Source organism: Pholis gunnellus (genome assembly GCF_910591455.1).
Source record: "Pholis gunnellus genome assembly, chromosome: 16".
Taxonomy (NCBI): Eukaryota; Metazoa; Chordata; class Actinopteri; order Perciformes; family Pholidae; genus Pholis; species Pholis gunnellus.
This window is the reverse complement of record NC_136543.1, coordinates 3,454,428-3,477,496: the sequence shown is the minus strand read 5'-3', so window position 1 is coordinate 3,477,496 and position 23,069 is coordinate 3,454,428. Positions and strand designations below refer to the sequence as shown.

At 43.5% G+C, this 23,069-nt stretch overlaps 2 protein-coding genes across 2 annotated transcripts in view; both read left to right on the top strand.

The window, feature by feature from the left end:
* macf1a (microtubule actin crosslinking factor 1a) overlaps positions 1 to 10,463 on the top strand; it is a 190,556-nt gene extending 180,093 nt beyond the window's left edge. Inside the window, 8 exon segments of the mRNA XM_079175803.1 lie at positions 198 to 215; positions 986 to 1,103; positions 2,235 to 2,297; positions 2,884 to 2,916; positions 5,243 to 5,460; positions 6,470 to 6,592; positions 7,501 to 7,609; positions 8,229 to 10,463. Coding sequence (XP_079031929.1) covers positions 198 to 215; positions 986 to 1,103; positions 2,235 to 2,297; positions 2,884 to 2,916; positions 5,243 to 5,460; positions 6,470 to 6,592; positions 7,501 to 7,609; positions 8,229 to 8,470 — 924 coding nt within the window. The 3' untranslated portion in view covers positions 8,471 to 10,463.
* A 946-nt stretch (positions 10,464 to 11,409) lies between these two features.
* On the top strand, positions 11,410 to 22,625 carry bmp8a (bone morphogenetic protein 8a). Its single transcript, XM_079176417.1, has 7 exons — positions 11,410 to 14,821; positions 19,117 to 19,309; positions 19,933 to 20,081; positions 20,242 to 20,421; positions 20,813 to 20,892; positions 21,544 to 21,654; positions 22,054 to 22,625. Exons 1-7 carry the CDS (start codon positions 14,278 to 14,280, stop codon positions 22,201 to 22,203), a joined length of 1,407 nt encoding a protein of 468 aa, XP_079032543.1. The 5' UTR covers positions 11,410 to 14,277; the 3' UTR covers positions 22,204 to 22,625.
* Positions 22,626 to 23,069: the final 444 nt, after the last annotated feature.

The window sequence follows — 23,069 nt, the reverse complement described above, 5'->3', positions numbered from 1 at the left end:
CGTTCACACGACTAATTCTGAGCTCAAATAACAGAAATACACAAAGACATCAACATCAACCCGGTTTTAAAAGAACTTGTACACATATAAATGGTATCCATTCTTACATCATCCGTTATCAGTACATGTTGGTTCACTCTGGCTCTGTTTCTTTCTCCTTGTGTTCCTGTGCTCCGTGTCTGCTGGATTTATTGTAGTTCTTCCTCGGAAACCAGGTAAAGTGCCGCTGCTGTGATCGGACGTGTGGAATCTGCTTCCTGCCTTCCCCACCAATAGAGTGCTGTCCTTTCTGCTTTCACTATTTCATTTGTTGTTGTTGCTATAATTCTAAATGAGTTAATGACGTAAAAAAAAAAAGAGGAAGCACTCCATTGTGGCTTTGCAACGTGTAAGCAGGTTTCACCGTCCAGTTGTGTTCCTGCTGTGATTTGTTTTCTGTTGAGAGTGACAAACTGCAGTGACATGGCTGAAGTGGTAATTAGTGGTTAGGTGATGTATATATTGTGCGCTGTGGACTGAAGCTGGGAAGCAAATCAAGCTGCTGGTGTCGCTGTGGAGTTCTGCTTTGCTCGGCGGTTTGAATAGAACTTAAGGACTGAATCCAAACAGAGCAGTGATCTCTGCTGTTAATGATAATGCTTGTATCTGGGTGGCTGGGTGAATCGTGCTGAGAATCATCAGATTGACTATTCACTGCATGTTTTTGCATGGAGTAGAACGGATGATCAGACGTGGTACATGGGCTGCTTTGTGTGATGCTGTGATTCAATTCAAATGAATCTCTCAAATACTGTTTTACTCACTGACTTTTTCTGATTCCCTCTCTCTCTCCTCTCTCTCTCCTCTGTCCTACTTTTCCTTCCTCTTCTATCTGCCCATTCTTCTTTTTCCACTCGTTTTCTACTCCGTTCACTTGTCTCTTGCCCTCTTTTCTCCTCGTTTTCCTTCGTGCCTTCCTCCTCCTATTCTTTTTTTCTCCCCTCAGTTCGGTGACTCTCAGCAGCTGCGTCTGGTGAGGATTCTGCGCAGCACGGTGATGGTGAGAGTCGGAGGCGGTTGGATGGCTCTGGATGAGTTCCTCGTCAAAAATGATCCATGCAGAGGTGAGTGATGGTCACTCACACACACACACACACACACACACACAATCATACCTTCTTTCTCCTCCTCTGTCTCACTTTTTTAAATTCGCATGCATTTACTGGAGCCCGACTGATAGGCCGATTGGCTGCAGTGGCGGGAAGATGTTGTAATGAAACAAAGGATCGTTACGTTCTTGCTTACAGGGATCAACCCTCTAACCAGCATGGAGGGAAAAGCTTGAAACGGAATCATTCCTGAACAAATGCAGTTTAAACAGTTTACTCACAGTTCATTTGGGTTTTTTATACATGACGAGAAATGGGAAAGCTAAATGTACCGTGGTGTTTTCTTTACTCATGCTAACCTGTCTGCTGGTGCTGCGTGCACAAAGACATTCTCTTAAAGAAGAATGTATTCTCATCACGTTAAAATGTTTCCTCCAGTAAATACAGTACTGTATTATAGTGTGTTTTACTATACACAGTGTTGTAATAACAATACTGTTCATACACATTTGAGCAATGACTAAATCATTATCTAATAATCTATCCGTCATTGACCAATTCTCTTGTTATCCTTATCTTGTTATTTCATCTTAATTATCAGCCGTCACAATGAGGCCTTTAATTGAAATGTGTCGGGTACCACCGTGGAAGGTGGCTGTCGGACGCCGGATGAAGTCGGTCGGGCTCTAGCACCAACACCAACACCCTCTCACTCTGCTCTCTGTGAAAGCAAACGCAGCTCTAGAAGTGCCTCCTGCACGGAGCTCCTGACAAACTCACGCCAGCGAGCTGAAGGAAAACGCATTCTGAAACTGACACGTCAGTCTGTGGAGTTGTCAGTCAGCAGGCTGCCCGTCTCACTTCTCTCTCCAGTGTTCCCTTCAAGTGGCGTCTACATTGGGTGTCTTTGTTTCTCTCTCCATCTCTGATTCCTCACACCTCTCTGAGCTCGTCCTCAAGGAGCTTTCATCCTTTCACACCTTTTATTTCTGTACACGCACAGACGATTCTCTCTCCCTCTCCTCTGTCTTAATTATTCCGTTCTCTTTTAAATAAAATGGTAGTATCGCATGGTGCATGGTCCTCAGTTATCTCCCTCTTCCTCCCCCTCTCTTCCTCCCTCCCTCCCTTTTTCTCTTTTCCCAGTGCAACATCCAGGACTTAAGATTCTCCGCTCCGATTCCAGTAGCTCCATCTCATCTCGTATAGGTTGGACTTCTCCTCTATCTCCTCTGCTTTCACTCTCTCCTAACAGCCTGTCTTTTCATCCGCCCCCCCGTCTGTTTGGCAACTTTCTTTTTCTGCCTCTCCTGGACTCTCTGTTCCACACGTCTTCTCTTTTCTTCCTCTGTCTTTGTCTTCTTGCTCTCTCTCTCCCATCATCTTCACCGTCTCTTCTTCCTCTTCTTGGACTCGTTGGTTTGGCCTTGTTCTTGTGCCTTGCTGACTGTGATCACCTGACTAACGTTATGTCTCCCCACTGTTCTGCTCTCCTGACACCCTCCCCCCCCTTTACCCCCCAGCTGTTGTCACTCATGCAAGCTCTGATATCCTGACCTCTTTTAAAACACTTTCCAGGGGTCACTGACACTCGTCGCCATTGTTTGGTTGTGTGTTTCTGGTCTGTGTGCACACATGAGTGTGTGTGTGTGTGTGTGTGTGTGTGTGTGTGTGTGTGTGTGTGTGTGTGTGTGTGTGTGTGTGTGTGTGTGTGTGTGTGTGTGTGTGTGTGTGTGTGACTCTTCAATCCTCTGTGAGCATGCAGTTATTTCACATTTTCTCTTGTGTCTCTTAGTGACAGTCACTCCCGGCTATTTCTGCTGCCGAGGTATCTACACTTCTTCTCTCTCTGCTCCTCTGTCACTCCATCTCTTTCATGCTCCATCCGTCCGTCCAGCTGTCAGTCTCCATCTTTAACCACAGCTTTCTGTGTGTCCATGTGTATATATATATGTGTGTGTGTGTGTGTGTCCAGTTTCTAACTGGTGTGAGGTTTGTGTGTGTTTTTAGGCATTGACATCAGTCTTGTCTGTGTGCCACATGTTTGCGTCATGCTTTCCTCACTCACAACAAAGCAGGGTTTGGCCAGCCCCCTGGTCTTTACTGTGTTCTACTTTTAAAATATTATGAATGCAAGATTTTACAATAAAAGAAACATGGCTGGAGATGCTCAGCAGAAAAGAAGTTGTAACGTAAAAAAAGTAAAAGATCATTTTGTGTTTTCATGTTAAAATGAACAGCACTTGCATGTATTTTCATTTTCCTGGTGTAAGAAAAGCCAACATTCCGGAGCTCCACAGGGACAGTGTCAGACCTGGGCGTGGCCAGCCTGGGTTTCTAATAACGCTGGCTTCCAACGTGGCTCCATAAAATGCGATGGCTGGTTGGTGGGAGACACAATTACAGGGTGCACCTGGCTTGGATGGCGTTGAGGGGGGACGTAATTGCAGGGTGCACCCGTTTAATTGAGCGGCTTTGCTGTTGGTTGCTAGGGGACGGTGGCCATGAGGCGAGGAGTTGCACTGCTGCTACGGCTAGCTGCAGCCTTCTTCTCCTCCCTCTTTCTCTTCTTTTTTTCACTCCTTTCAATTTGGTTCTCTTCCATCCTCCCTTTATATATTTCTGTCCTGTCTTTTTCTATTTTTTTTTCCCAACTCTCTCTCTCGCTCTCTCTCTCTCTCTCTCTCTCCCCCCCCCCCTCTCTGTGGCTGGCTTCTCCAGGCTTGTTGTCGTCTGCCTGGGCTGCTGCACTACTTTCTGTACGAGAATGCTGCCGAATGTCTTTTTGAAGAAGGGAGAAACCCTGAATCTCTGGGCTCCCTGCTGCTTAGCATGACCTCCACACGCACGTACACACATGCTGTGTACACACATGCTGTGTAGACACAGCACAGCTAAGACGCTGCTCCGCAGCCAGACGCCCAAATGAATCCAAGCGGGAGAGAAGAGAGGCTGTGCTTTTTGCTCCCACCGCCCTCAGATGTTTTTTAAGCAAATACGCAATGAAAGTGTGTGCGTCACTCTGTGAAAATATGTTGTTTGACAAACCTGGGAGACACATGCCATTGCTTAACAGATTGGTTCAACATTTAGGAAAATGCGCTTATAGATTTTCTCATGGAGCATTTCCTTCATCGGTCCGTCTGGAAAAGTCGGCGTGTGCCTGGAGTTTATTTAACACTTCAAAAATTCAGACCATTGTGACATTAGCAAAGTAAGCAACAATTCCTTAATGAGCACAGAAAGGACTCCCAGGAACATTTACCAACAGCGGTACTTTGTTTCATCCTTTTCAATAAAACTCAGCTGTGATCTCTGTTGTCTCCGAGCTTCTACAGCCTTCATCCTCTCTGTGCTGCTGTTAGTGAAATGCCTCTGCAAAACAGAAATATATTGAATAAATTACATGAGATTGTTTAATAAATAAAACCATCCTTATCTAGACATCTAGAAGCGACTCACACAACAAACTTGTTACAAATATCAATTTGATTTTGAACGACGTTTTCTTCCTTCTGGAACAAAAGTTCCTGTTTCACTTCTGCTTCCTATTCGATGGATTCTGTGCTGGACCGTTTCTTGGCCAGCTGCAGTGATGACCGGTCAGTGAGCTCTAATTCTTGGGAGGATAACAAACGAGCATATTTACCAAACGGTTGAACTATTCCTTTAAAGATACAATCAGCGCTCTGTTTGCAGCTTTTTAATTCTCTCTTTTTGAGAACATATTCTCTGTAGAGCAGAACGTGTTTGAACAGAAACAGGTGACGTGCCTTTAATGAACCGTGGAGTTTGGTCGGTGAACTCGTCTGCAGCGATGAGTGTGTCTCCAAAGCGTGGACGACTCGCTGACTTTCGTTGCGTATCGAATTGACTAATTTCCTCCTGCAACACACTCGCTCACCTCTCCCTCTAAGAACTACTCAACCAATCTGCACTCACGACCCTCTGACCCCCACCCCTCCAAACATCCGCTCTGCTCACGTGCACTCTCTAACGACAAGTGCACGGACTCTGACGTCTGCAGCCAAGGAAGCACCGACTCTCTCCCTCACTCTGCTCGCTGCCTCTGCCCCCCCCCCCCCATTGGAGGAAGAGTGTGAGCCGACATGAACGCACCGACTCATTTGTCTTTTCCCGTCTTTTCTCTCCAGCTCGCGGTCGCACCAACCTGGAGTTGAGGGAGAAGTTCATCCTCCCTGAAGGAGCGTCTCAGGGTCTGGCCGCCTTCCGCTCCCGAGGTCGGCGCTCCAAACCGGGCTCCCGCAACGCCTCGCCCACCCGCTCCTCCTCCTCGGCCTCCCACAGCGGGGCCTCCCTCCCCTCCGCTCCCTCCACCCCCGCCACACCGACGGCCTCCGCGTCGTCCAGGGTAAGAGACTCCCACACATCTTAGAGTTCATGTGATTCATTTACAGCCATGAAAATGTACTTTGTATTCATATTGAGACACAAACAACAACACGAGCAGAGACAAATCAAATGATTTTCTTTATTGCTACTTAAACCTGAGATGGAACATGATTTAAAGGAATACTACGAGAAAAAGGAGCCATTCCTGAAACCTCATTTACCAAATTCATCTTTCAGTCTCAGATTAAAAAAGGTTGCGTCGCTGATGGCAACAGGAAGCGTATCTTTAAGTCGATAGCGAGACGAGGCGCGACGTCTGTGGAGCTTAAAAAACAGCTCGTTGTTACCAGGCAACCAGACTACATGTAGCCATTAGTGTTGTTTAGTCTTTTTTCTGCCTGTTTGTCATCCGATTACTGTGTAAAGACATCAGTGTGTGTGTGTGTGTGTGTGTGTGTGTGTGTGTGTGTGTGTGTTTGTGTGTGAGAGAGAGCGCGACTGAATGCACACTGGTGACTGTATGTGTGTTTGTGTGTTGTTAGTTTGTGTTGCACATTGTTCGGTTGTTGTCATCCTACTGTTGTTGTTGTTGTCATCAGAAATCACCACATCCTTAACTGTGAAATTGTATTTTTTGTTCTTGTTTCTTTGTTTTGTCTTTCATCTTTTCCCCTCGTTCCTGTCATTCCTGCTCACCTGCCTTCAAAATAATGTCCTTGCTGCATTGTTGGGTTCTCCGTTTAAAAATAATAATTCAAATTGAAAATCAAATCATCTGCTCTTACACAAAAATACACTACGCTGCACTTCCTCGCTATCCAACCACTCCTTCCCTTCCCTCCATAACTCCCTCACTCCTTCATTTGCTTCCCTCGTTTGCTGTTTTGCTCTACTTCTACTACTCCTCCTCCTCCTCCTCCTCCTCCTCCTCCTCCTCCTCCTCCTCCTCCTCCTCCTCCTCCTCCTCCTCCTCCTCCTCCTCCACACTTCTTTCCTTCCATCCTTCCTTGCTCCCTTCCTCCCTTCAGTCCTCCCATACTCACTCGCGTGACTATGCCAAGCCCTGGCTGGCACACAGTAAAACTCCAACGCCAACCAAGTGCGACTGCTGCCCAGATCTCGGTCACGGCCTCACCACTCCTGGGCACGAGGTAACACACTCACCCCCCCCACCCACCCACCCACCCACCCACCTCCCTGACCCACCCGCCCCACCCCACTGAACGCGCTAATGCACTAACGCACACACCGCCCCACAGAAACGTCTGCTGCTGGGATGTGAAAGTGTTGAATCTGCAGGTTTAAGTGATTTTCATGTTTGAATGACATCATCACGTCTCTTGAGGGTTGTGAAAATGTTCCAACCTTTGAGAATAAACATGATGTGGCCCAACGAAAACCTGAGAGAGCACAGGTTTTAATTTGACATGGACAATATATGACGGGGTATGAATGATATTGATGATGATGTCACAGATCGGTTTTGACTGGAAAGCAAGTTGATTGTGGTAAAAAGATGAAAAGCGGTTTAAACACAAATTCAGTTCAGAAAACATAATTGAAAAATTTGACTTTTTGAATTTCTTACAAACGGTTTAATGTAGAGTTGAAACAATAAGTTGAATTGAATGCGACGGAGGATGATCACTTGTTTGGCCTTGCTGCTTGTTTTTGTCTCGTATCAGACTAAACTGAATTAGTTTGGCTTTTAAACGGTTAATCAGATAAAGCAAACGATTTGATGAGATCACCCTGAGACTATTTATAGTATAATCATAAAGAAAATAATCAGAAGATGAATCAACAAGTCATATAATCAATACTTTAGTCTTTTATGTAGAACATGCATTGAACACAGAGTGAGCAGTGATGTTCTCCACTTGTTTGGTTCTCTGCGTGTGCAGGTTGTTGTTAGATGGTAGTGTTCCACATGATGTTTGTGTTGGACTGATATGATGACGTAGCGTTTGAAATACTAGTGTGTATCTAATGTGATTCACATCAGTCACATGACCTCCAGAGTCCACTTATCATTCAGCTGATCACTGTTCTCCTGCAGGGGGCGGCGTCGGGCTCTAAACTGAAGAGGCCCACGTTCCACTCGAGCCGAGGCTCGCTGACCGGAGAGAACGGAGGAACGACGCACTCCAGCAAACCGTCCCGAACCGGTGAGACGACGGTCACGGCCGCTGTAGACTCATTATATGTCCTCCGAATGTCAGTGGACATTAAAATGTGTTCATTATCACTTTATTAGCTAATTCTTCTTCACGTGAAACGAGACTAAGAATCTACAGTCATACTAGAAGCTCCGTGAGGCTTTGAGCTAAATGCTAATGTCAGCATGCTCACGTGAAGATGTTAACGTTCACCTTAGCATGTTAGCATGTTAGCATGCTCGCTTTAAACTACAAATGTGAACGTCGTGGTGGAGCTAGAACACGTCTGTACAATATTTACAGCTGATCTATTGAGTAGATGGGAAAGCTTTGAGCATCATGCTGTGTGAGATTAAAAACAAGCCAATAGGATTCATCCTCAGGGGACCATGATTGTCTGTTCAAAATCTCATGAGAAATCATCTGATATCAGTGAAGATGTTTGTCTGGACTAAAGTGGTGGACCGACCGACCAGTACCGCCACCCGTAAAGCCCGGCGCTAGCGTGGCTAAAGCAATAACTTTAAATCTTAATGTCGTTCATTAGAAATATATAATCTGCATATGACAAAACTAAGACATATTTTGCACATTTTTTTAAACAGTTTTTTGTCCGTCTACCCACTAGATCCCAAACGAGGGGCGTCCACAGCCAGCGGGCCGACCAGCCGAGCCGGCAGCCGGGCGGGCAGCAGAGCCAGCAGTCGGCGCGGCAGCGATGCCTCGGACGCATCAGAGCTCCAGGACGCTCGCTCCGTCTGCTCCGACGCCTCCGACACCCCGCGGCGACCCGGGGCCAAACCCTCAAAGATTCCCACCATCTCCAAAAAGGCCCCCATCCCAAAGAACCCGGGGCCTGCGAAGAAATAACTCCAGCCACAGAGAAACTGGAGCAGAACCGTTACCCCTCCGTCTCACAGAGGGATGATTATCATCGGCCATTTTCAGTGTACAAGCTCCTCAGTCTGAGATCCATCCACAGGGCTGGTGTAGAGTTTGTGCACTATGACTGATATTTTCCAGGGAAAGGAGGAGATGGATAGGATGAGTGAATCTCTTTCTCACTCTTTCCCCGGTCTCATAAAAAGACTGAAAACCTGCACAAGAGGAGCGGAGTTCTGGTCTGGCAGTCCGGGCCAGAATCCGTGGGGTCGAACTGGACTTTTCCCCTTTAAGAAGCGACCCCATTTTGCCTTCCAGTCTCCTGCTTCGTCTTTTAAAAGTTCCCCAGCGTGGAACCGAACACCAAACTGACCTGACGTGACGCTGCCTTACTCATACGCTGCTGTCCACATCGGACAGAGCAACCGCTTTATACCACACTGACACGCAAATACACACAGGGAGTGGGACACACCACCACCACCACGGATACGAAAACAAACAAAAAAGACATTCAAGAAAATAAAGAAGAAGAAAGAATTGCGGGTCATTATTTTTGCCTGAGGGCCAGATGCCTCAGCGATGAGTTTAAAAAGAAAATATGCAACGACCGCCATGTCGCTTCCTCCGGACTGGTTGGCGAGAAAAGCGGTCACCTCAGCAGATCTGCAAAAAGAAGCCACCTGCTGTGGTGAGCTCAGGAGGCGGGAAACGATGTCCGACACACACACACACACACACATCGGCTAACCTCAGACTCGGAGGGTCGGTGGTGGTGACTGTGGCGGTGGTGGTGCTGCTGCAGCTGAGGACAAACACTCACACACTCAAACACCGCAGAGCGGACTCCTCCCGACCGCTGGAACGTTGTGTGTGCATTTCAGCAAAGGGCGGTGCGGTTTTGTCGTAACAATCCAACACACGGAAATCACAAACTGGTGACACACTCAACTAACAGCACATTACTGACAATATACGACATGTGAAACCTAACCCGATGTTCGACAACCAGCATGCACTAACTGTCTCTTCCTCTGCAGTTCCACCTTATTGTCTACGCTGCGTTGCCCTTAGCAGCAGCGCACACACACACACACACACACTCTCTCAAACACACAAGGTGGTGTGTACTATGTGTGTGTCATTGTTACAGGAAATGATAGAGGTCGTTGACTTGAGTCACTGTATGCAAAAAAATTTAATTTGCGAATGTCATTTTTGTTTTTCTTCTCGTTGTTTTCTGGTTAATTTATAATCCAGTTGTACTTTTGTTATTTAGCTTGAAAGAAAAATCTATTTATTTTTCAGTGTCAGGTCATATCACCTTTTGCGGAGAGTGATTTAGTATTATGGTTAAAGAAATTGAGTTTTTTTGTACCAAGGATAAATGTCCGCTCGGCTCTTTAACATTACGTGTGTGTGTGTTTCTACTTCATTGTAACATTACATTATTCACTAGGTCTCTGATTCTGGTGGCAGCCTTGTTTGTTCTGTTTTCTTTCTCTTTTTTTTGTGCTAATGACTACAATTCCCAGACCATGACCAAAGGGGTTTTCCCTTCACGTCTAGAGAGAACTACAAATATGAATGACAGGGAACCCTGGGCGGATTGGACCAATGAGAGCAGGTTTCCTCCCCCAGCATCTCTTCTTCTAGGCTTTTTTTCAAATGCCCGTCATTGACGGGACCGAGTTGTCTCTGTGTTATCTCAGTCTGAGAGATGAAGTTTATGAAAAACGAATGAAATTACAGTAAGATAGAAGACATCTTAAGGTGATTTTTATTTATTTATTGTCTCTCTGGGGGGGGGGGGACTCGGTGTGCAGGAGACGAGTCCTCCTTTTGATGCTGTGCTCCTCTGTGTGATGACGAGAACATGGAGGGAGGGGTGTTACTAGGAGTCAATGGTGTAAAAGTAAAACAAAAAACTAAAATGATAAACATTTTTTGTTCTGTTTTTGTATTAAAAAATATGCTTGCAGTAAAACCCTCTTGTCTTTGATTTTATTTAATCTATGGACCTGTGCAAATATGAAAACAGTTCGTGTGAACGTATGAATGCTTTTTGTAAAAGTTATTTTCATAATTGAGTAATTGTTGAAGTAATTTAATAAAATGCTTAACGCTTCTCAGAAGCTGACAATGATAATAAGTAGAATCATTTGGTTTGTTTCTCAGATAAAAACTATTTATTTAAATGCATCAACGTGGTTCTAGGAACTTGAGATTCTCCCAATTTTCTGACATTTTGCAGACAAAATGATTAATCGATGAATTGACAAAATTGTGAGAATAATCGATGGAGTGAATGTGAAGTGTCTGTCTTGTTTGTTTTGACAGAATATGTATTTAGTTTCATAGCACAGTTTAATCAGTAGTGCTGATTACTGTAGTTTTGTGTCTTATTTTCAGATGCTTTCAAAATGTTTCATATATTTTAATGTTTTATATCTTATTTTCAGCAGGATTGCTTTGTTTGTGATTATTGTGCGTTTGTGTGCATCGCTGCCCTCAGGACTTGGTAATTGATTCCATTAGTATGACTGTCAATTTTTTTAGGTAAAATACTTTCTACATCATTTTTATATTGGACTCTTTTCTTTACGTAGGACATATGTGAGTATGTTTATCATTTCTGAATAGATTCCAATGAGCTCAGTGATTTTAATTCTTTGTTTACAGCCTTCAGTCACTCTTGGTTGACAGCAGACCACAGACTCAGAGGACATTTCTAGGTAATTATCCTGTAACGGATCAGGACACTTAAACACAGGGGAGATGGTGGTGGTGGTGGATGAAATCAATTTTAATAATTAGAAATCTCTAATGTCGAGTTCCCCTCCAGCTCTGTCTCACAGTCCCAGTTTACGTGTCCGTGTGAGACAGAGAGGGAGTGTTTGAAAATAACTTCTGTCCTGTTTACTCGGTGGTTCCACCGGAGATGATGAGGTCTGAGTCCACCCTCTGCAGCTGTGTGTACACACTCATCCATCTGGGCCCGTCCTCCCGGCAGCCCTCTCTGATGACCGTCATTGCTCGTAATGTCATTTTTCAGCTGGGTTTATATGTTTTCAAGGGCACTCGGCTCCCCTTTCCGTTCATTCGTCTTGAAATCACTCCCTCTCTGTTCTTTCACCTCCTCCATCCTCACTCACTCCTCGCCATGATCAGACGAAACCTCCCAAAGTTGCAGACGTGCAAAGGAAAGGAAAACAAAACGGGCAGAGCGTTAATTCCTGGCATTCGGGACTCGCCCTTTCGGCCAGGACAAAATGAACCGCGGTCACTTTGGTTTGGTCAGTGTTATTCATGCCTTTCAAAGTGACCACAAGTAGCGGGCTGCTTTTGAAGAATAGAGTACACAAACACGGGCTGGCACAGGGCTGAGCCTCACTACTATATTTGAGTCATTTCTTCCCTCCAAGTCCTTCTGCTTTAAACACACATGCAGTGAATGAGCTCGGTACACTAATGAACAGCTCAACAGGAAATGGTGTTACACGGTGAAGCGGCCCTTCAGTGTTCAAAGGTTACCACAAGTGTTTCATGTCAGTCAAAATGTGGCTGTGACAGTTATGTTTGAGATTGTAAAGCTTGAACTAGTGGTAGAAGACGTGATCAGATCTTATACTTAAGTAAACATATTACAATATACATGAATATGCGCATGACTGGATGCTTCATCAACGGACAATGCATATAGTCAAAATCAATCCAGCAAAACTGTGGCGCTAAAACACGCATTCCACCACACACAGAAGAGCGCAGGCCATTCAAATATTATTCACATCAGAGGGAACAATATTAACCATATCATAAAAACGACACCATAGACAAATGAACACAGTAACGCTACTGCAGATGTAAAAACAACAAAAAGCAGTTCACTTACCAAAGCAGCTGTTCACTATTTAAAGTCCGTCCTCCTTTCTTTCATTACTAAGAGTTTAATGACACGGTTGTACAGTACATCGGTTCAGTTCCAGCCAAAGGTCCTTCATGGATGCCAGTGATGACAGTCGAGCCGCCCCAGTTGTATTTCTTGAATACGTTTTAATGCGTTTGAGGGCTGAAAATGTCCGCTCGACAGAGGCAGCAGATATTGGGATTGTCACCGCCAAACATGCCAAAACGCTAAAAATGTAATGTCCCGTAAAAACTTCTTACATATCTTTAAACTTGAACTCTTACTACTAGAAAGTTCTGCTCGCTAGTTTCACAACAGTGACACTGACCAATCAAACCGCAAGTTGATAATGACGTACTAATGACGGCTAGGCCAGCTAGCAACTTGCTCTGACATGTCAAAGAATACGTCAAACTAAAGATCTGATTGGTTGAAGACTGTGACCATCAACAATATTTTTGATTTGCCAATCAGTTAAAATTAAACTTTTTTTACTAACTTACTGTAGGTTACAGGAAATAAGTAAATATTTGTTTATTTTTAGACTCATTTAAATGATTTAACAGTATTATTTATTAATGCAATCAGTTCTATTTTTGACTTGTCTGAACTTGTTACTGCCTTTTGTTTTGGTGCCACAAAATTCGATATCCGAGAAATGGAATCCACTTTTGGCTTTGAGTCCGTTAAGCTTAGTTGTAAGCAGTAGAGAACCGCTGCTGTTCTAACGGGGCATCGGGCCACTTGAAATACTTCCCGCCGAGCCGCCTGAGACTCGACGCTGAGTAGCTATGAAAGGAAGCAGTCATAAGAAGATGAAAAGGAGGTGAGAAGGCGAGAGAGAGAGATGAGGTCTCCCAAAGAGACCACTGGGAGGGGTGATGATGGGATGCAAGTTTAAAGACTTGAAAGAGGGCGAGAGGCGGAGGCTGGGAGGGAAACTCCCTCCCGGTTATGAACAACTGTTACCCTCTGAGCTCCACACAGGATACTCTCACTGCTGCACAGCTCTGCTTTTAGATGCACAAGAGCTGCCGCACGTTTGAAAAAACCCAAGGACTTACAATCGGGGAACAATTTTCTGGAGTTACCGTTTTCTTAAATTGGATTAGGAAAGACATCTGGAGCCTCAGAGATGTGTGGGTGGGGTGCGGTCCCTGGAATGGATGATTAAGCACTCAAAGATGACTGGATAAAAGCTTCCAGCAGTGACTGCTCCACAGGGGCGGGTTCTCACGAGGTATCTTGTTGAGCATTGACTCACTGCAGGTGTGAACTTCATTTTCCTTGTGAGGCCATGGGGGATCGGGAGGAGACCCTATGACACGGCTCTCCGATTTCACTCCAATCTGGGGCACCTGCTCATCACCCAAATTGCTTTCCATCCCCCGCGTTCACAACTTCAAAAGCTCAGACGGATCTTCCACAAGGGCATAGTTTGTCTGTATTCAAAACACATTGGAAAGGCTTGTAATTATGCCCTCACTCTCATTATCTCTGTTTCTTCTGCTGCACGACTGAGAGGTGAAGGGAGAAGAGGATCAGAGGTTGAGGAGTCTTTTTTTTTTTTTTTTTTTTTTTTCGTCAAGATTAGAGAAGGTAGAGGAGGGAGAGAGGAAGGCAAAGAGGGGAGGGAGAGATAAACAGAGGCAGTTTAAGGCGGTAAACACGTCCCGTTCCAGAGCCAGCTCTCCTCTAAACACACCAGGCGTAGATCAGCATCTGTCTGACACAGACAGGACCAACTGGAGTGAGTAGAGAACACTGTGGTTGTCAGTCTGGAAACACTGGAGCGAAGATAAACTGTCGATAAAAAAGCTGATTATTTGTGAGATTAGAAAAATCTTGATTTGCCAGCAGAGAAGAAGAAACGAGGCAAACCTCAGCCATGGACGTCTCCCACAGCTTCTCTTGTCTCTGCAGCGAGATGAAACCGCGGCACACAAGCAAAAGCAGGAGCAGAGTCCACCGCACTACATCCACCTCCAGGCCCCACGGGCCTCTCCTCCACCCCAGGACCCTGCTCCTGCTGCCCCTGCTGCTGCTCCTCTGTCTCTCCCTGTGGAGCCAGCAGGCCGAGGCCCTGGTCCCCTCCAGTTTCAGACGGCTCAGCGGCCGCGAGAAGAAGGAGATGCAGAAGGAGATCCTGTCCATCTTGGGCCTGCCGGGGAGACCCAGACCCCACCCGCCGCTACGGCCGCCCTCCTCCGCACCGCTCTTCATGCTGGACCTGTACCACGCCATGGCTGCTGACGGGGGGGAGGAGGAAGGGAATGAGATCATCGTAAACGGGCCCGGGATGGGAAAGTTTGGAGGGGCGGAGAGGTTGGCTCAGGTCAGCCACGCGGTCCTGCCCACGCTCAGCACGCACACTCCACCGCTGGGCACGGTGGTCAGCGAGGCCGACACAGTGATGAGCTTCGTCAACCTGGGTGAGTAAACTGTTACTTTACACCTGTGGTTGGGTATGTGTCCCCTGGGAAAAAGAGAAACACGATGTAGTTTGAACCGAGATTTCAGGAAGCGTACTGGGCTTTGAACATAGACTGTATACAGGCTTTGAAACAGATTTGACATAGTGGCCAAACCATGGAATTACAATTTCAGGGTCTGTCATGTGATGCCATGGGGCCCAAAAAACGTTTCCCATAGACGTACAATGGGAAATAAACACGTAAATCAGCATGTCATTTGATTTTAGTTAAATCATTAACCTGATGAAGGTCTGTCTAAATATCAATGGTGATGGACAGTAACTAAGTGCATTTTCTCAAGTAATGTACATTACTTGAGTACTTCCATATTGAGCTACTATGCTTCTACTCCACTACTTTTCACTGGGAAATGTACTTTTTATCCCACTACATTTGTCTGACAGCTGTATTTACTAGTTTCTTTCAGATTAGGATTTAACACAGAAATTATGAGTTTCTAAACTGATATACTAGTAACATCTATAAAGTTTGGTTGTTAGAATTAGCTCCAACCTCGACCCACTCCAACATAAAATTAAAACCAGCAGTATGCAGGGATGTCCTCAAGGCAAAGTTTGACTTTATATTTTCTTGCTGTGGACTTGAGATGAAAACATTGTTACCGCTCTCATATCTATACGGTCAATATGAAGCTGGAGCCAGCAGGCAGCTAGCTTAGCTTAGCATAAATACTGGAAACGGCTAGCCTGGCTGTGTTTAGAGGTAACAAAATGGCATCTCTCTAATGAACATTATATTAATTTATATACTGATTGGATTAATTAGTACAAAAATAACACTTTGTATTTCAGAGGGGGGTATGCCGGATGCAGAGAAGCACATAACCCTACATAGAAACTACACTGTCGTTTTTTCATTTGTTTCTGCACAGATCAAACGGAGCAGATGTAAAAAGTCTATTCACTGATTATCTTGCTTTAGCAATGCTGGTAGGCCCTAGGGAGATTTAGTTGCTGGCTGTGGCTTTATATTTAACGGACACGGAGTGGTATCGATCTTGTTCATTCGCAGCAAGTAAGTGGATGAATGTATTTCCACAAATGTGAAACTTTGAGTGAAAGAACATCTTTATCATTAGTATTGAATAATGTAAACACTGAGAGGACGCATGAACCTGATGACACTAACGGTGACGTGTCACCGCTACCGTTTTAGTTTCTTCGGTCGGTAAATTTCCACGAACATTGTCCCCCACAGAGAGGATTAAAACCACAGGCCGTATGGCTGATCTATATTGGTAGGTTTCCATTTTCAACCCAGTGTTCCTAAATCCACCAGCCTCGCTCCACTGCTGCTGCAGCCCGACTGGGCTGAGCAGCAGTGGATTGCTCCAGGACCGAGAAGATCTCCGGTCTTTGATAAAAGTACAAAATCTGATTAGAAAACAAATGAGATCTTCTCCTGGAGAGGGTTCTTCCTGTTTACCAGTCAAATGAGAAGATACAAGCTCTCTCAGAAACATGACTAAAAGGAAAAATATAAAGATTACAACAAAACTATTTCACATTGCATAAATGGCCTATTAAGAGTAATTGAGTCTCTGAATGTGTGTAGTGAGTAATACTTCTCTTCATACAGACACAAATCTATTAGTTGATTAATCAGTTTGTCTATCGACAGAAAAATACTCTTTTTGACTGATTTTAATTGTTTCAAATAATTTTTCAAGCAAAAAAAACCAAACCGCCATATTAGATCTGGTGCCAGCTTCTAAAAGCTTTCTGGTCGTATATGAAAGTAAAGTTCATATTTGTTCGACAATCATTCAACAGCAGATTGACAGTGATTATAATTAATTGCTGTAAATAATACTGTTGAACATTTCCACCCAGATCCTGTGAGTGTTTGTGCTTCACTGATGCTTATCTGTCAAAGCCGAACAACTAAACATCCTCCTCTGGATGGCTTCCTTCCTCCAGCTCCTCTGGTATGGAAATGCTGATCTGCACCCAGTTTGCCGTGGGAAGCGTCTCCTCTCTGTGCTCTGGGTCAAATGAAGGGTTTCTGTTTTTTTAAATTCTCTGTTTTGGAGAAGAAAATTCACCCTTAAATTTATCAGTCAGCACTGCAAAAAAACACAGCACTTCATCATCCAAACCGCCACCATGTTGTAAACAACGGTGACTTTACAGATGCCTGTGATGGAGACCTGCAGCGCACACCAGCGTTTCCCTTCACATCATGCAGCTTTGGTTTTATATTGGCATATAGAATTATCGTCATTCAATATATTGTCGTTTTCTCACTCGCATGCAGCGGTTATGCAGATATTTGACTAAATAAAGTAAAAGTAGCAATACCACAGAGTAAAAATACTCTGTTACAAGTCCTCCATTCAAAATGTTTGTCAAATAAAAGTATAACTTTACTGAAGTATCAAAGAGAAAAAGTACTACTCATGCAGAATGGCCAATTTATGATTTATATATATATATATATATATATATATATATATTTAATATCCCTGGGATATAATTATTGATGTGTTAATGTGCACATGACTTGAATGTTGCAGTTGGTAAAGGTGGAGCTTATTTGAATTACTTGATATACTGGTGGGTAGCTTAATCTCTTATAATAGATCACACTTAATTAGATGATTTGTATTTTCTATTAATATTTTGCATCTGCAAAGTAACAAAAGCAGTCAGATAAATATAGTTTAGTAAAAAGTACAATGTTGGCTTCCAGAATGCAGTGGAGTAGAAGTATAAAGTTTTATCAAATTGAAACACACGAGTAAAGTACAAGTTCCTCTAAATTGTCCTTAAGTGCAGTACTTCAGTAAATGTACTTCGTTACTTTACACCACTTGCTTGAATGTCTTTTCTCATAAAGCTTTAGCATTTGTCACCTGATCCTCTGCAGCTACTGAACGCTTCATCAAGTTTCTGTTCTGTGACTAATCTAATCAATGTGTGAAGTTCATGTAAGTTGAATCAAAGCAGCATGTGTGTGTGTTCCTACGCATATGTAATAGAAAGACGCAGCTGGTTAGAATTAAAGGCCCCACTGAAACACGCCGAGAGAAAGAAATAAAAAAGGCAAACGTTTCGAAGAGAGATGAAAATACTGCTGTGGAGGGAGCGACTAAAAATACCAGCAGAGCTGCAATTAGTGGTGTTTGTGCTGAGCAGCTGCTGTGGTTCAAGGCACAAAGTGTCTCTAATTACTGCTGTGTGTGTGTGTGTGTGTGTGTGTGTGTGTGTCTGAGAGGTTCCCCACAAGGGGACGGACACACACACACACACACACACACACTCTGCACCGGTGTTTGTGCGTTGGCCCGCTCACCTCTTCATCTACATATTGTTCTTTAACAGGAGGTCCACATGGGGACGTGTTTCAGTGAAGTTTGGCAGAGTGAAGCGATACATCACATGTTCTCTTCTCTGTCAACACTTGAGGTGCCCTTTAGCAAGGCACTACGTCCTGTTCAGTGGAGTGTGATGCAGGATGTTGGCGAAAAAGAGCGAGGACGCATCATAAATCTTCTTTACGTAAATAAATCTCAGGAGTGGTGCAGAAAGAAACTGGGTGGGGATATATATATATATATATATATATATATATATATACATACATACACCTTCTATGAGCATGAACTTAAACATTTCCAGTTTGTACCGACTTTGTTACAACTGTGCTGACAAATATACTTCTTTACTTCTAGTAAAACTAGCAGTACCGTGTAAAAATACTCTGTTTCAAGTAAAGGTCCTGCATGGTTTCACGAGGAGTGATTCATTATTTCTTGGCAGGCTAGCTGTTACCAGTCTTTATGCTAAGCTAAGCGGCTGCGGGATGTAGCTTAATATTTACTGTAAAGATAATGTGAAATATCTTTCAGGCACGAAAGTGTATAAGCTCAAAATCCTGAACTTTTAAATGTTTCCATTTCATGCTACTGAATACAATAATACATTGTACTACTTACTCCATTACAGGAAGCTATTAACTAGTTACTTTGATGAATCAGCTCATAAAGTACGACATATTGTTATAGACACAGCAGTTAAAACTATAACCACATAATAACTCTTTCAGATGACTTTAATCTGATGACTCTTACTTTACTTGTATAGTTTTACTGAATTCTTCTTGTGTCATTAGATTATTTGTAGGGGGTTATTTTGAAGACAATAGAGCTTTTTATCAAACAACAAAACATCTCAATCCATTAGCCTAAGACTTGAAGCACTATCATTTATCCTTGATCTCTCTCTCTGCAGTGGAGCAGGAGCGTGACCTGTTGCAGCCTCGTCCGTACTGGAAGGAGTTTCGTTTCGACCTGACTCCCCTCCCTCAGGGTGAGACGGTGACGGCGGCAGAGTTTCGTATTTACAAGACCCTGACGATGGGCCAGAGGGCCAACCGAACACTGCACATCTCCGTCTACGAGATCCAGCGAGAGAGCAGACACAGGTTACAATTGACATACTTGTCCAGAGCTGTGTGGAACCACAAGATAAGCAACAAGTTGTTTCTCATTTTGTGGGGCCACTTCTAGTCTTTCTGATGATCTGGCCCACACGCAAACAAACCGTAGCGCTGTCCTAATCCTCCCATTGACGGGTGATTTACTAAAGTCTACTCACCCGAAAGCAAGACATTTTTTAAAGTTAACGTTTGTCAGTGGTGTTGATTGCAAAATTGGGGAAATCCAGCTTCCTCTTTATTGATTTTGATAAATGGGTTTGGGTGTAATTAAGAATGCCATCCTTCAAACAGACTTAAAGGGTTTGAGTGCACTTGAGCAAACAATGAATCCCCCAAAAGATCTAGAGCCTGAGTGTTGCAAATTATACTAATGCCTGCTTTTATTTTGGAGGAGTGTAACATCCTGCTAAATGTTCAAATCAGTTAAGGTATTCTTCATCATCGCATGTTTTTGTAGCCATCTAGGTTTAAAACTATCATTTAGTATAAAAAAATGTAATCATTTGCTTGATTGGAGCGAAAGTCAAATATGTTTACCTTTTATCTCTCTCTGTCTTCTTCTTTTCGCTGTTTGATCAAGTCGACGTTATTTTCTGCCTTTTGTTCAGAGAACCAGAGCTGGTGCTGCTGGACATGCAGTCAGTGCCTGCAGGACAGGAGGGCTGGCTGGCCTTTGACGTCACCTCGGCCTCCAACCATTGGCTCCTCCACCCCCGCAGCAACCTGGGCATACGTCTCTATGTGGAGACAGAGGAGGGTGGGTACACCAGAGGATCAATCCCCTTTCAATTGGTGTCATGTACATTTGGAGTAATTTACATCCAAATGAATTGAATGGTTTATTTTGAAGTACAGTAGTAGAACTGCTGCCAGTACTACTGTAGGAATTCTACTCATATTTCTGTCTCCTCTCCCAGACCGCTCCCTGTCTGCAGGCTGGATCGGGCTGGTGGGCCGCAGGGGCCCTCGCTCCAAACAGCCCTTCATGGTGACCTTCTTCAGGGAGAGTCAGGTCCCGTGTCGGCCGCCGCGAGCTGTGAAGCCCCATCCCCGCAAGAAGAAACCCAAATACGACCTCCCAGTCCCCAGCATCCATAGTGAGGGTCCCGGCGCCCACAGCTCTGAATTTGATGCTCTGTTATTTCAACCCCGTCGCCAGTTGTTTGTATCTCACAAGGTCCCGGGATTTAAAAACAATATTTATCTGGCAAATATTCAAGAATGAATATGAGGAAATCATCCTTCATTAAAAGACAGATTCGTAAATGTGAATCATTAGTTCAGTTTATACAATCTATGAAGAAATGACATCAATAAATGAATTTGAATTACGTCAGAAGGGAACCCAACCTCGGTGACTCCATGTACTGATTGTGGCTTGTGAAGGTCATTTAAAAAAATATAAATTATAGAGATAAAGTCTTGTTTTGAAGATCAAAGTGAACTTTTCACTTTGATCTTACTAAATGTTCTTTTCTTCTTGTTCAGATCGGAGTCCTGTAAACAGCGGAGGTCAGGCCTGTAAAAAACATGAACTCTACGTCAGCTTCAGTGACCTGGGATGGAAGGTCAGCTCTGATTGAACTCCTTTTGATTCTTGTTTTGAGTACAGCTTCAGGAGTATTTAGTCCTTTTATTGTTTCATTAATCTACTCCTTTACTCCTTGCATACAAAGACAGTGTGATTGTTCAAGCTGCTTTTTAGGAGAAGGCAGGATCCTTTAGTGGGCTAAAATAAATCCATTATATCAGCATGTGAAGCCTGGGCTGGAACTAGTTATTCAGTCGCTTCCATGCATTCTTCCTGAACATTTTTCAAGACAGTAATTGCATTTCTTATAACAATTCATTCAAACAGCACCGCTTGATAGATTACCTGCAAAAGCCCTTTAAAAAAAGTCATAGTATCGTATGACGTATTCACAATATGGTATGTCAAAATACATTTTAAAAAGCCATAGGATAGTGTATGAATGGGTGAGTGATGAAGCGCTATACAAGTAATCAATTTACCAAATAGCTTCAGATCTGAGAGGAAGCTGTTTCACAGCAGAAATGTTAAACTTGATCGATTAAATTTAACTAGATGTTGAGGACAAGTCGTTTTGTACCAAAGCAACAGAGTCTCATATTAATTATTAGTGTGAATAGTAGATTATGGTATTTTATATATATTGTAGTGATATTTCCTGTAACTATATTTCTGTGGTTCTGTCCAGGACTGGGTTTTGGCCCCCACTGGATATTCAGCTTACTACTGTGATGGAGAGTGTTTTTATCCTCTGGGCTCCTGCATGAACGCCACAAACCACGCCCTCATCCAGCAAGTGGTCAGTACAGTGATGACTCGCATCCCATAACACTTATCACATACTGAAACACTCTACGATAAGGAAACTCCTGTCTGGACTTCCATACTAACATGCTATTTAGTCAATAACAAGTATTTGTATGTCTGAAACTAATAGTATGTGGATTTCCTTTTAACTGTGATATTTTACTAATACTAACACTGGACACTACACCAGCATCAATATCCCATAATGCAATGAGCTAATGAAAACTTTCATAATGGATAAAGGCGCACAGCTCTGACAGCTAAATCACACTTCAATTTAAGTATATATATATATATATATATATATATATATATATATATATATTTCACTTTGAGGCGTAATACAGTCCAGACCTCATGAATATCTAACTATGCACTGTTCACTCTGCAGGTCCACCTCCTGAAGCCTGACGAGGTTCCTAAGGCATGTTGCGCCCCGACCAAGCTCAGCCCCATCTCCGTCCTGTTCTACGACGACAACAACAACGTCATCCTCAAAAAGCACCGTAACATGGTGGTTAAGACATGTGGCTGTCTATGAGCCACAAAGGCTGCACTTAGACCCTGAAGAGTCCAGTCCTGAACCAAATGTACATGGATGGGTTTTTCTACACAGAAACGTAAAAGGTTTCTGCTAACGAGTTGAGTGACGGCACTAGAGATCTAATTTAACGGGATTGTTTGAGTTCTGATTTAGGAGCAGTGACTTCAGTCTTTAATCAATTTTCCAAAGTTCACTGATTCCAAATCAGCACTTTTGCTTTTAGTTTCTTTTCAAATATGTATTTTCTGTGTCTTGGGTGTTTGTTTATGTCCATTGTCAGCTGGGCCTTTTTACCTTCCGTGCTTTATGCAGATTTAGTCTCCATAGAACTGTGTGATCAGATGGTAAAACACGGCATTAGTGGTGCTGGTTTTGATTTTACTGTAACAAGAATAAATTAAACAGCACTATTGTTGCAACATGTCTATGAAGAGAATTGAATTAATAAAACGATATCTTGATTTATGATGTTTTTAAAAGGACTAAGAACCCTAATAGCTCCGTGTAAATACTGCAAGGTTAGTTAAGTGAATTTTTGGACTATCAAACATTTGAAAATGTCTCCTCGGGTCTCAAGAGTATTTAAGTTTTGCACTACTCAGCATTTTATTAAGTATAAGACAAAGTAGTTCCACCTCTAACAGCTGTAAAGAGATGAACATGTCAGTCATTACAATCCAATGAGCGGGCATACTTTTACATACGTATATTTTGATGCAGGACTTTAACTGGTAACTATTTTTACATTGTGCTCTAGTAAATAATGTAATCAAACAGTGGTTGTATAAATGTGATACGGCAAAAAAAGTCATTCTAAGCATAATAAACGAGGCGAGGTCTGAGCTATGGGTTGGATGTGTTGC